The following is a 12597-nucleotide window of genomic DNA, read 5'->3' as shown; positions in this document are numbered from 1 at the left end:
TGGCTTCCAAACAGAAGAATCCGTTGGTTCTGCCAAGTGTCCTCAGATGACAAGGTCTTTGGGGAAGAAAGAGAGGGACCCTTGGCAGCCTCAACCCCACAAGTCTCCTCCCACCCACTCAGGCGCCTCACCCAGCTGAGTCGCCGTCACGTTCCAGGAGAAGGTGTGGGCCTCCTCAGCACAGAGGCAGGTGCTGAACTGGCAGGCCGGGCATGGCTTCACGTCCACCTCCTGCGACTCCAGCAGCTTCACTCTCACCTGGGAGATGCAGCAAAATGACCCTCGTGAAGAGAGGCAGAGAGGCAGGCAGAGCAGCGAATCCAAGGCAAGGGGCGGACATTCAGAGAAGAGGCATGGGCAGCACAGGAGGTGGCCCTATGCTAGGAGTGAGATCCAGAGCCCCATGCCTAGGGTGCACATTCCCACACTGGGAAGCTGAGTAGGGCGTAGACTGTTTCCAGTAAGACCTCAGTGAGTGGGGTCTCCTTGATTTTTGGGGGTACCATATTAACATGTGAGGAATGCCACCCCAGATCAGACTGGCGAGATTTATTCACACAACAAAGTTTACAGGAAGGCCTCTAATCAAAAACCTTTGGGATTCGAGTGGGTGGCTTGGCTTCCTCACACAAACCCCTCATGGCTGTTGTTCTGTGAGCCCTTCATGAAGCTCTTCAGCTGGTGGCCTGGATTGCGGCTGTGGGGAAGAGGAAGGGGGCAGCAGATGGGCATCCCTAGGCCTTGGCAGCAGATCAGACTGGGTGGCTTTCTGGCCTCTTCTGGCCTCTTGCAGCAATAAGGCTGTGTTGCATATGGGGCTGTGCACACACTACGCATTTAAAGCACACTCAGGGGTTGCTGTGGGAGGAAAACTGCAGGTTCCCAGGACTGGGGGGCGAGGAGGGAGTGTGCTCTATGGACCTCTTCTGCCATGAAAGGGATGGGGCTGCCTTGCGCTTCCTGTTGTCCACACTTCTGTGGCACATCCAAAGTGGAGCTTCTGTTTCCTCACCCACAGCAAGAAATACAAGCTGTCCTCTCAACACTGAATGCAGAGTGGTGGGGGGAGGAGGGAAAAATTCTGACCTGTCCCTTGGGAGAGACAGGTGAGTGCAGGTGTAGGAAGGGCAAGGCCCTGGTGAAGTCCAGCCCCCCAGCCTCCATCTCTATCTTGTGGGGTTCCCCCCATCCCTTTCTTTCTGGATACACATATAAGGGAAGCTTGTTTGCTTGTTCTCAATGGTCACTAACCTGGATACATTCCTTCATGTAATTGAAGACAGTGGACTTTAGCAGCAAGGTCTCCCCACGGACCACAGAATGTGGCAGGCTCAGATCCACAAAAAACGGCTTGAAGACCCGGAACTTGGCTTGTTGGGAGAGTCCGAAGCCAATGTCAGCCACACAGAAGGCATCAGCGTTCCACTCCGTGATCGTGTCCGGAGCAGTGACCGAGTGAGTTGCCTTCCCCTCCTCACTGAAGAACAGGAAGAGAGGTCACTCCCTCAGTGACAACAAAACTATGGATCGGTTTTCTGAAGGCTGAAGTTACATTTCCAAGGGAAAACCAGACTCCAGGCTATGAGAAAGCCCAGGCTAGTCCAGACAGGGATCTGTGGAAAATAATTCTGTCTGATCCTTACATTGAAGAAGAGCTTGGATCTCAAAGGGTTCACCCCACACCCCCGCTACTGATATCCCAGGTAGATGGCATCATCTCAGCAGTTATCGTCTTTCCCTAGCACGGTTCACTTACTTCACTGATACTAAATCCCAGACCCAGGTCTCTGGAAAGTGTGTCCTGGGTTTAGCTTTCTCTTCCTTCTTGCTTTCTGTAGAATCAACAGCCTGAGGCTTCTCGGAAATCACATTCTCATGCTGAACACTTGTGAGCAGGCCTGGAGATAGGAGAAAAAGATCTCAAGTCCATCAGTAAAGATGAATCCGCAGCAGTGTGGCCAAATTTCTGAGAGAGATTATGATGGCAGTGATACAGCGATGCACTGCACCCAGCAACGAAACCATTGACTCAAGGGATGGGATGTCGAGAGGGAGATCCAGCAGGAATCAGTGGAAATAAAAGCCTTGAAAGGCAGAAACAACAAAAACTGATTTCTCTACTTGGGGACTTTCCAGCAGTGAAACAAGCAAATGACTGTGATTCTCACCTGTTTCAAAGCCACTTTTTAAACGTCTTGTTACTGGCAGGTCACAGGAAACAGGCTTTTTAACTTGCATGTTGGTGAAAATTTTCATTCGCATAAGCTGTGGGAAACCAGGAGAGTGGAAAAGTGAGGTGTGAGTATTTGACTCCCAGTAAATTAGCAAAGATGTATAAGAATACAGACCACTTCAGGTTACAGACACTTCAGGTTACAGACTCCACTAACCCAGAAATAGTACCTTGGGTTACGAACTTTGCTTCAGGATGAGAACAGAAATTGTGCTCCGGCGGCACCGCAACAGTGGGAGGCCCCATTAGCTAAAGTGGTACCTCAGGTTAAGAACAGTTTCAGGTTAAGAACAGACCTCCAGAACAAGTTCTTAACCCGAGGTACCACTGTGCTTCAAATATGTGTTGGAAGTGCAAAGAAAAAGAGGGCACCTTTTATCATATGTGGTGGACTTGTAAGGAGATAAAAGCATATTGGTAAATAATATATAATAAGTTGAAAAAGATGTTTAAGATAACCTTCATTAAAAAAAACAGAAGCCTTTTTATTGGGAACAGTAGGCACAGAGGGAGTACAAAAGACTTTTTATGTATGCAACGACAGCAGCCTGGATAGTCCTAGGCCAAAGATGGAAAGAAGTCAAAATACCTACAGAAGAAGACTGGACAACAAAGCTGATGGACTATGCAGAGATGGCCAAAATCACTGGAAAAGTCAGGAACCAGGACGATAAAAACTTCAATAAAGACTGGGGAAAGTTTGTAATATATTTGAGAGCACAATGTAAACAATTAAAAACATTAGCAGGGTTGAAATAACACTTGTAATGTGAGAAGAACTATGGATTTAAATAGAGTATTATGAAAATCTGGAGGAAGATATGATATGCAGTGAAAATGTTAATAAGAGGACTCCAGAGAGGGGAGAATGGAAGTCCGTGAATTCAGAAAAATTCTACAATTTATGATTTTATTTTGTGTTTGAATTTAATTTGCATTGCAAAGCTAATAAAAAATGATACAAAAAAAGGAAAAGTAAGGTGTGAAAGACCCAGCATTAGGAGGTGGTCCAGTCTGGCACCAGTTCCACCTCCCTCCCAGTCATGATACCGCCCCTGCTTCTGCTGGGGTTCTCCCATTCTCCCTCGTGGGGGAAGGAAGTACTGCCTATTTGCCTAGAGCAGATTTCAATGGGCAGAGGGGTGAGAGGATGAGAGAGAGGAGTCAGGGCCACCCATCAGACGTGGTTTCTTTAAATCTGGGACCATCCCTGGAAAATAGGGGCACTGGGAGGGTCAGTAGGGTGCATCTCATGGAAATGAGCAAGGCACCTTTGGGGGAAGCTAAACTCGGGGGCAAATTCTACTCACCTTGAACAGGCTAAAAACATCGGCCTCACTCTGAGCCCAATGGGCTACCTTCAGGGCCCTCTTTTGCTTTTGGCTTGGAGCCAGAGGAGGCAGGCAAGGATATGGCTCAAAGTCTTCCAAGCGATAGGGAAATCCTCTTCCAGAAGTTAAATACAAGTAATCGTAACTAAAATGACCGAATACCTGAAAGCAGAGAGTTGGAAGGGAGGAAACACGTAACTATACAGTGGTACCTCAGGTTACATACACTTCAGGTTACATACACTTCAGGTTACATACGCTTCAGGTTACAGACTCCGCTAACCCAGAAATAGTGCTTCAGGTTAAGAACTTTGCTTCAGGATGAGAACAGAAATCGGGCTCCGGCGGCGTGGCAGCAGCGGGAGGCCCCATTAGCTAAAGTGGTGCTTCAGGTTAAGAACAGTTTCAGGTTCCGGAACGAATTAAGTACTTAACCCGAGGTACCACTGTATTCAGTGTTGATAAAGCCAAATCATACTGGTTGAGCCCCAAGCCAGACTGAAGCCCCTTTTTGTCTGCTGACAAAAGGGAGGCCACAGAGGCAGTTGCCCTGGGTGCAAAATTTGTTTCGGGTGCAAAATTCCAACACAGAGAGCTGCATCAATACAGCCACGTGCTTTCGTCACTGGGCTCCACTGCAAATGGCTTCTCCATGCAAACTAGGAAGTTACATCTCCAGACAACAAATCGATTCTATGGCTGCGATCTCCTGGGTGATGCGGATGCTTTAAGCAGTTGAATGTGCATATGTACTCCGTCCGTTTCCGTTTCCCTCCCACCCTCCACCCACCTCTGCACGGCCCTGGCAGCTGCTAACCCACACTATGCCACTGTGAATCAGTATTTCATTTGTAAATGCAATTGCGCCGCTCAGGCACTGCACTGCATGGAATACAACACTGTGTCTCCCTTCTTAATGATGTGCTTGTCAGGCAGCAGAGGAACCAACCCCCCACGGCAGGTTGCCAGGAATGGACAAGACAAGGGAATGTCCTTACCATCTGCTTTTATTCAATATTCACAGAGAGTGGCTTGGGAATGTGACCTCTTGGAATAATGGCGTTGCTCCAAGTGAATCTCCACCCCCTCCCACTTCCTCACGAGTCATCTCTACGGTGCTGGGACGTGCCCTCTGCTCTCCTACTTTCAAGGCCCGTCGTGTTCTGGGAGAGAGGGGGTCTGGAATGCTATGCTTTCTAAAGACACTGAGTCCGTCAGCTGTTGCCCCTCTAGTGCTTCTTCTTCCTCCTCTTCCATTATTTCCCAGCTTTCCCCCTCATCTGCCTCTGAGCTGTGATCTCCCTCAAAGCCCTGATTTTGACCTTTAAAGCCCTATGAGGCCTAGGACCCACGTACCTACGGGACCGCCTCTCCTGGTGTGCCCCGCGGAGGACCTTAAGGTCCACAAATGACAACATTTTGGAGGTCCCAAGTCGCAAGGTGGTTAGATTGGTCTCAGCTAGGACCAAGGCCTTTTCAGTACTGGCCCTGACTTGGTGGAACGCTCTGTCACAAGAGACTAGAGCCCTGCGGGACTTGACATCTTTCCGCAGGGCTTGCAGAAGAGTCAGGCTGGGGAGGCGGTCTGCACCATTCTTCCTCTGCCCAGTCCCTGACAATGCTGTCACACTACACACCATAGTATATCATGGGTAATACAATAAAAAAAAAAGGGAGGTTCTTAGCATGGACTGTACAGTGGTACCTCGGGTTACAAATGCTTCGGGTTACAAACGCTTCAGGTTACAGACTCCGCTAACCCAGAAGTAGTACCTCAGGTTAAGAACTTTACCTCAGGATGAGAAGAGAAATTGTGCGGCGGCAGGAGGCCCCATTAGCTAAAGTGGTACCTCACGTTAAGAACAGTTTCAGGTTAAGAACAAACCTCCGGAACGAATTAAATTCTTAACCAGAGGTACCACTGTATCAAGGAAGGCCTTAAAGATAACGGAAGCATGGAAAGATGGGGTGTGGTGAGGAATTGAGGAGGGATGGAAGGAAGGGTTGCTAAAATGCTACAAAGGCAGAAGGGCTGCTGGGATTCATAACCAAGGCCTCTGCTGCAGCTCATGACATGGAAGGGAAAAGGCAGAAGCTAAATAATGGAACCAACCACCTGTCAGTCCAGGAGTGCTAACTTGAATAAAATATTGGGGGCAGGAGGGGATGGGAAGCCCTGCCCCACAGAATTGATCACATGACATGGTGCGCACACACACACCATTTGAATGGCAATGCCCATCAACTGGGGGGTCGGCCAGGGATGATTGTGGTGTGTCACATGCCTCTTTAATTCCTGCTCACTGGGAGTTTCCGTTTTGTATACAGCTTTTGTTCCTTCTGTTTTCCTGAACACGGAGGCAGGCAGTCATGTTTTTCCTTTGTTCTGATCTACGTTGAATAAAGCTGTAAATATGCTCTCCTGTCTGAATCTTCCGTTGTGGAGACTGCTGAAAAGGGTGTGCACGAGTCTTGGAATGTCTCTGAGGCTCGTGTCGCTAATTGACTGATACTGTTCCACGGGAGACCGGTGATCGTCCAGAGACGACGTGGAGGCCTGCCTGATGGCTCCGTCTCCCTGGCAGTATCCCAATAGGCTGGCCCCCTCAAAAAAATTATTGGGCGAAAATTTTATTGGGCAAAAATGCCCGGCCCCTAGGAGTTGGCTCCTATGCATCAGCCTGAAAATGAAGAGAAAAGAATAGGGCACAGGGAAGGAACACTAAACTAATTAAGCAGCCCCAATGTATCTATGTGGAGTTTGCTGTCTGTTTGTTTGGTCGTGAGTCGCTTTGGGTTGCCCTGAGCAAGATAATGTGACTGACAAATTTAATAAAGAATAATAAACTAATTATTAGGAGGGACGCGGGTGGCGCTGTGGGTAAAACCTCAATGCCTAGGGCTTGCCAATCGCATGGTCGGCGGTTCGAATCCCCGTGGCAGGGTGAGCTCCCGTCTTTCGGTCCCAGCTACTGCCCACCTAGCAGTTCAAAAGCAACCTTAAGTGCAAGTAGATAAATAGGTACCGCTTTATAGCGGGAAGGTAAATGGCATTTCTGTGTGCTGCGCTGGTGCTGGCTCGCCAGAGCAGCTTCGTCACGCTGGCCACGTGACCCGGAAGTGTCTCCGGACAGCGCTGGCCCCCGGCCTCTTAAGTGAGATGGGCGCACAACCCTAGAGTCGGACACGACTGGCCCGTACGGGCAGGGGTACCTTTACCTTTAATAAACTAATAATAACTGAGAAGGATGGGCATTCTTACTTTCTTTGGTGTCAGCGTATCATCTTCCATCAGGAGGACACTCTTATCAACAGCACGGAGAGAGCACAGAGCACCAGGAGCAGCCTCGATTTGCAGACTGACTTTTGATCCTGGAAGCTCCTCCGCCGCAGAGAAGTCCAAATTCACCTGTGGAAGGATGCGAACAAAACAGGAATGGTCAGTTAGGAAACCTGCGGCGACGAGAGTGGATAACAGGCAGCACCAGGGCAAGAATGTCATGGAGGATGGCGGAGAAAGAGCGAGTATTGTGAACAGCAAAAAGGATCTGAAGATTTGCAGGATGCAAGGCCTCACCCTGCCCCACTTGCTTCCTTACCCACCTTATGTTTGAAGCACTTCTGTATCTCAAACTGATCCACGTCAGCCACCACCTCGCCATCCAGAAACACAGTGTACAGAAGAAGTCTGACTGTCGGTGCCAGGTCAGAGCTCGTAGACAAGTTGAGGGAGAAGGTGCCTTTCAGAGCTGGATCAGGGGGAAGGGAGAATGGGGAAAGGAGAGAGAGAGAGAGAGAGAGAGAGAGAGAGAGAGAGAGAGAGAGCATTCATGACTTACAACATGAAAAAAAACCATCCCTGTGCATCTCACTTCTGCTAGATGGTGGTAAAGCAAAGAAAATCAAGAAGACCCACCCCAAATGCAGCCAGCCCCCCTGTGCATTGCAGGAGTATTCCAACCCTCATGTCTTCAACCTAATAACTGATTTATTGCTAATAACAAATTCCATTCTGTACTACACAGCAAGTTCTTTTTAAAAAAACAACAAAATCCTATTTCCATCTATCAGTCCGCTATGGTAATTCGCCTTACTTGGAAGACACTGACAGTGAATCGTATGGCAACAAGCACTTTAGAATGAGATTCTTTGCCAAGTGAAAAAAACTCAGGAGTCATTCATGAGGTTTAAATCTGCTCAGCGTCAGAAAGTTGTGTCCAGGATATGTGTGTGTGTGTGTGTGTGTGAGAGAGAGAGAGAGAGAGAGAGAGACATCGGATGTGCATTGACTCCTGACAAATTCTGGATGTTGGGGCTGTCAAAAGCAGGGGAGGAGGGTAGCCAAGCAATCATCTTTTGAATCTGGGCTTTAAACCCTGAGGGTTGTATTCAATTCACTTTTACTCAGAGTACACCCACTGCAATCAAGGGCTATGACTAACTTAGCTCCATTCATTTCAGTGGGTAAAAATTAGTTGCATGCAACCTTCATGAACCACGCGGTTGGCAGGGGAAGCAGATGGTGCAGGTGAGAGTCTCCCACTTGTGGTAACTGCATGTTTAATTATGGTTTCACATCTGAATCAAACGTGGAGTCGTGGAAGGCCCCAGTTCAGACTGGGCCCGATCTGAGGTGTTGAACCAGATGGGGAGACAGACAGCTGCGTAATGTAAGCTGAGTGGTTAATACATTTGAAAAGTTTCCTCTTTTGAAGTCAAACGTGACTGTGCTAGGATTGCTTGGTGATGGTTCACCAGACACAGTGGTGTCTCCAATTGGTTCAACACTCTCAAACCATGTCCTGGGTGCTACTAAAGTTCGTGGCCATCTCCTCATTCTTGAAAGACACACCAGACTACACAGATTAGGCCCACCAAACATTATCAGCTTGGCCAAGTGTGGTGCTTCTCCGATGGATCTCTCACTTACTCTCATCCTGGCCAACAGGAACGGTCTTCTGTCCGCTGGAGACAATCTTCCCTTTGGACACAATCTGCAGGGAGATGGTTTGTTAGGCCAGGGGCAAAAGGAAAAGCCTCCCCACCCTCTTTGGCAGTAGAAATACAGGAAAGGGAGAGAGAAATGTGGGACAGGAAGCAGCCTGCAGAGACTGTGCGATGGGTTTTGCTAGGGGAGGCTCATAGCTTGATAGAAACCGCAGTTGCTACTTCAGAACGTGAAATTGGGGGCAATAACAGGAAAGCCTGCAGCTCCCTGTCTTCTGCGCACTGGGCACAACAGCAACTGTTGCGTGTGAAGCCCTTCACTTTTATCTGAGATCTCAGCAAAGCTTTCCACGCAACAAGCCACGGATGGAATGAACCACTGAGGCTGATCTATCTCAGCTCAGCTTCTGCTATATCTCTGCTGATGGCTGGACAACCCATACAGGAGCCACAAAGGCCACTGGAAGGTCCCTGCTGTTTGGATCCAAACAGATTCACAATGAGCAAGAGAAACAGAAATACCGGTACACACTGCAACACAAATACTATTCTCAATTCTGCCCTTTTCCGTCTTCTTGTTATTTTATTCCATTTTCATTTCTCCATTTCAACCGTTTCTGCTGTGTTGCCTTCACTAATCATTTAATTTTATTCCCATTTTTTTCTCTCTCTTTTTTCCTTTTGCACTCCCCTTTCCTTTTGCATGTACCCATTATTCCTCCATATACGCCATTCATTCTTTTCTCTCTCACACAGTTCTCCACTGTCCACAAAGAATTAGAAGGGGGTGGCCCAGCTACAGCCCAATCCGTAACCTCAGTCTAATTTCAGCAAGGAGAGGGGCTGGAGAGCAACAGAGAGAAAGAAGGAGAGATATACCTCACCAGCGGCAGAGCATATGCCCACGGTGCTTGAGACATGCAGGCATGGAGGGCACCCTCCCGTGCGCCACAGTCCAGGGGAGGAAAAGAGCAGGGAAGCTGCTGCCCACTCTCCTCCTGCCTTCCGCCGCTAGGCAAGGCCTGACCCGATGGTGGAGCTGCTGCAGCTGGGTGCACTTCGCCATGAGCAAGTAGAGCTGATGTAATCCACTGGGAGCAGTCAAGTACAACATTCCTTGTAATGCTAGAGCAGACATGCGAGGGAATGTTTGGTCCAGCCAGTCGAAACTTCCTGTTCCTCCTGGCTGGAACATCCTTCCTTTTGCATGTGACAGAAGGTGGGTGTGACCTAACCTGCCCAGGTAACAAAAGGACGAGTCACGCAGCACCTCTCTCTCTCTTTTCCATCTTCCTTTCATCATGTGAACTGCCGGACTTCTAGCTTGCAGTCACTGGGATTATTCCCCCATATGGGGTAGATCCACATGTACATATTTGTAACTAAGTCTGCCTTCAGGGATCCAACTGTGAACCGATGTAAGTAAACTTCTTTTATTGACCTTAAATAAGATTGTGGCGTCTTTATTCTTTTAAGAGGGATTCAAGGGAACTTACCAGGAACTTACAATTCAATCTGAGACAGACTGAACTGTATAATCGTCAGAGGCTCACACGAGCCTGCCACCAGCTATTGGCTGTGCTTTGTAAAGGGGAAGGCACTCTGCTAAGTAAAGGAACTTGCTAACACAAGTTAGGAAGGATATAAATAAACAATATATCCTCTCCTGTCACCATTAACGTTCCCACACACACACCCTGGGTCAAGCGTGACCTGGGGACAGAGCTACTGCCAAGCCTGAGCGCCGCAGCCTAAGTGCAGTGTCTTCTTACTTGGAGCCAAACTCCAATGAAGGAGCCTGCTGTGGATAGGTGCCTGTTTGCGCCCCCTCACAAAATTGTGCCCAGGGCCACGGCCCCCCTCCACTATGCCCCTGTACCTCACTTACAGACTCCCATGAGAGGTTGTGGACTCTCCTTCCTTGGAGGTTTTTAAGCAGAGGTTGGATGGCCATCTGTCATGGATGCTTTAGCTGAGATTCCTGCATTCCAGGGGTTGGATTAGACGCTCGGGTTCCCTTCCAGCTCTACAATTCTATGATTCAATTCTGGCTCTGGCCCCCAAATAATATAGTCCTCGACTTTCCCTAGACCAGATGCTCACCAAATAATAGAAATCTACACGGTCAGCATCAGGGCCCAGTTCTTTCCGGTCTATGATGTAATCCACCAGGACTTCCTGGTCTTTTCCACAGGGCAGCTCTTCCTCCACATGCTTTATCTCCAGGAAACTATTGCTCTCAGAGTAGAAGGGCTTTAGCCACATGAAACTTTCGGATTCCGACATCATAAGACTCTCAAAGCCAGTCACATTCTCAAGGGTGTATCTACCCTATGGAGCAAAAAGAGAACAGCAAGGATTGGGGTGACAATCAACAAGAGACGACTGGGTGGCAATACAAGGCATGTGAACCTAACATTAGGGAACAGTATATACTACACATGTAAACCAGTCTTCACATCTTTGTAACTGTCGTGGCTCCCAGCTAAGAATCATAGAAGAAAGTAACAATCTCTTCAAGGACTTCCTTTTCATTGTGGTGATTTGTGCTTGCAATGGCATTGAGGCAGTTCTGCACGATCCTGCTTTCGATATTATCTGTACCTGCCCAGTGTTTTGGAGCAGACATGCTGCTTTGTTTGCAACTACTACATGCTCCTAAGCTTCCTACGGAAATCCTTTAACTATGTAAAAGGTAAAGGTAAAGGAACCCTGTACGGTCAAAGGCGACTATGGGGTTGCAACGCTCATCTGGCTTTCAGGCCGAGGGAGCAGGCGTTTGTCCACAGACAGCCTTCCAGATCACGTGGCCAGCATGACTAAACCGCTTCTGGCACAACGGGACACCGTGACGGAAACCAGAGTGCACGGAAACGCTGTTTACCTTCCTGCCGCAGCAGTACCTATTTATCTACTTGAACTGGCATGCTTTTGAACTGCCACATTGGCAGGAGCTGGGACAGAGCAACGGGAGCTCACTCCATTGAGGGGATTCGAACTGCCGACCTTCCGTTCGGCAAGCCCAAGAGGCTCAGTGGTTTAGACCACAGTGCCACCAGCGTCCCAGTAACTATATATACCACAAATCCACCCATGCCCAAGAAATTGGCCAATTGCCTACCCTCAGTGGTGTTGTACTCTGCCCGAGGGAGCAGATTCACTGTGGTGCTTCTGGACCCTGCTTTGTCACTGAAAGTTCAGGTACCATGACTAGAACACAGGTGCCCCAAGGCATTTCAGCACCAACTTCAAGATTCTACTTTTGGTAAATGAAACCGTTAAAAGCTTGGATCCAGTTTCCCTGTGAGATCGTCCTGTTTCATATATGTCCACTCAACTGCTGTGATCTGTGGAACTGGCACAGTTACTTGTGCCACACGCTAAGAAGACCAGGAGAAAAGAACTGGATAAAATAGTGGTCAATTGCAAAGGTGATTCGGACATTTAAGCTGGCACATTCTATCTGAGAACACCCTGCTATTCTATCGTATGCAACAAATGATTTCTAGGAGACGTGACCGTGGTCTATTGTATTTGCAGTCCCTGATGTTTTGGTGGTTTTTATGGTTATTGTCAGGGGTTCAGGAGCAGAGGCAAGGGCAAGGGAGGAAACAGAGAGCGAGGGGGAGGAGGCAGAAGAAAAGATGAGTGATGACGACGACCCGAGATCTCCGAGTCTTTCCAGTGAATCAGAAGATTCACAGAAAGGAGCACCAGTGGCCAGGGCAAGGGGGGAGCCTAGGGGGACACCCCAGGAAGATAGAGCCAGAGGGGACTCAGAGGGGAGCAGTTGGAAATCGGGACCAGCGTCACCGCCAGAGAGCAGGGAAGAGGAAGGGCGCCAGGGATCAAGCGCTGGCAGCTCACAACAGGGGGGAGGGCACGAGTCAGGAGTGGCCACACCTCCATCGGGGAGCGAAGAAACGGTCAGACGGAAGGTGGAAGGTTGGGCGCGCGCGACAAGTTCAAATGCACAGGAAGGTGGCGCAGTAGGCAGCCCGGAAAGGGAGCCAGGTCCTAAAGCCCGCCGAAAGGAGGGAGAAGAGTCAGGGGGGTCAGCGTCAGCGTCAGAGGAATCCCGGAAGG

General features: G+C 49.0%; 1 protein-coding gene across 4 annotated transcripts in view; it reads right to left on the bottom strand.

Moving 5' to 3' along the window:
- The window catches only part of LOC308466682 (alpha-2-macroglobulin-like protein 1), a 106516-nt gene that overhangs the window by 17800 nt on the left and 76119 nt on the right, over positions 1–12597 (bottom strand). For all 4 annotated transcript variants that reach the window (XM_080987700.1, XM_080987697.1, XM_080987698.1 and 1 more), the window contains 9 exons: positions 10615–10842; positions 8495–8558; positions 7168–7313; positions 6827–6973; positions 3544–3726; positions 2169–2265; positions 1757–1898; positions 1252–1477; positions 132–258 (listed from right to left, as the gene is read on the bottom strand). In XM_080987700.1, the coding sequence (XP_080843826.1) occupies positions 132–258; positions 1252–1477; positions 1757–1898; positions 2169–2265; positions 3544–3726; positions 6827–6973; positions 7168–7313; positions 8495–8558; positions 10615–10842 (1360 nt within the window). The remainder of the gene's footprint in view (positions 1–131; positions 259–1251; positions 1478–1756; positions 1899–2168; positions 2266–3543; positions 3727–6826; positions 6974–7167; positions 7314–8494; positions 8559–10614; positions 10843–12597) is intronic.

This window comes from Podarcis pityusensis, assembly GCF_964106645.2.
Source record: "Podarcis pityusensis genome assembly, chromosome: 17".
In the NCBI taxonomy this organism is placed as follows: Eukaryota; Metazoa; Chordata; class Lepidosauria; order Squamata; family Lacertidae; genus Podarcis; species Podarcis pityusensis.
This window is presented reverse-complemented; position numbering and strand designations above follow the sequence as displayed.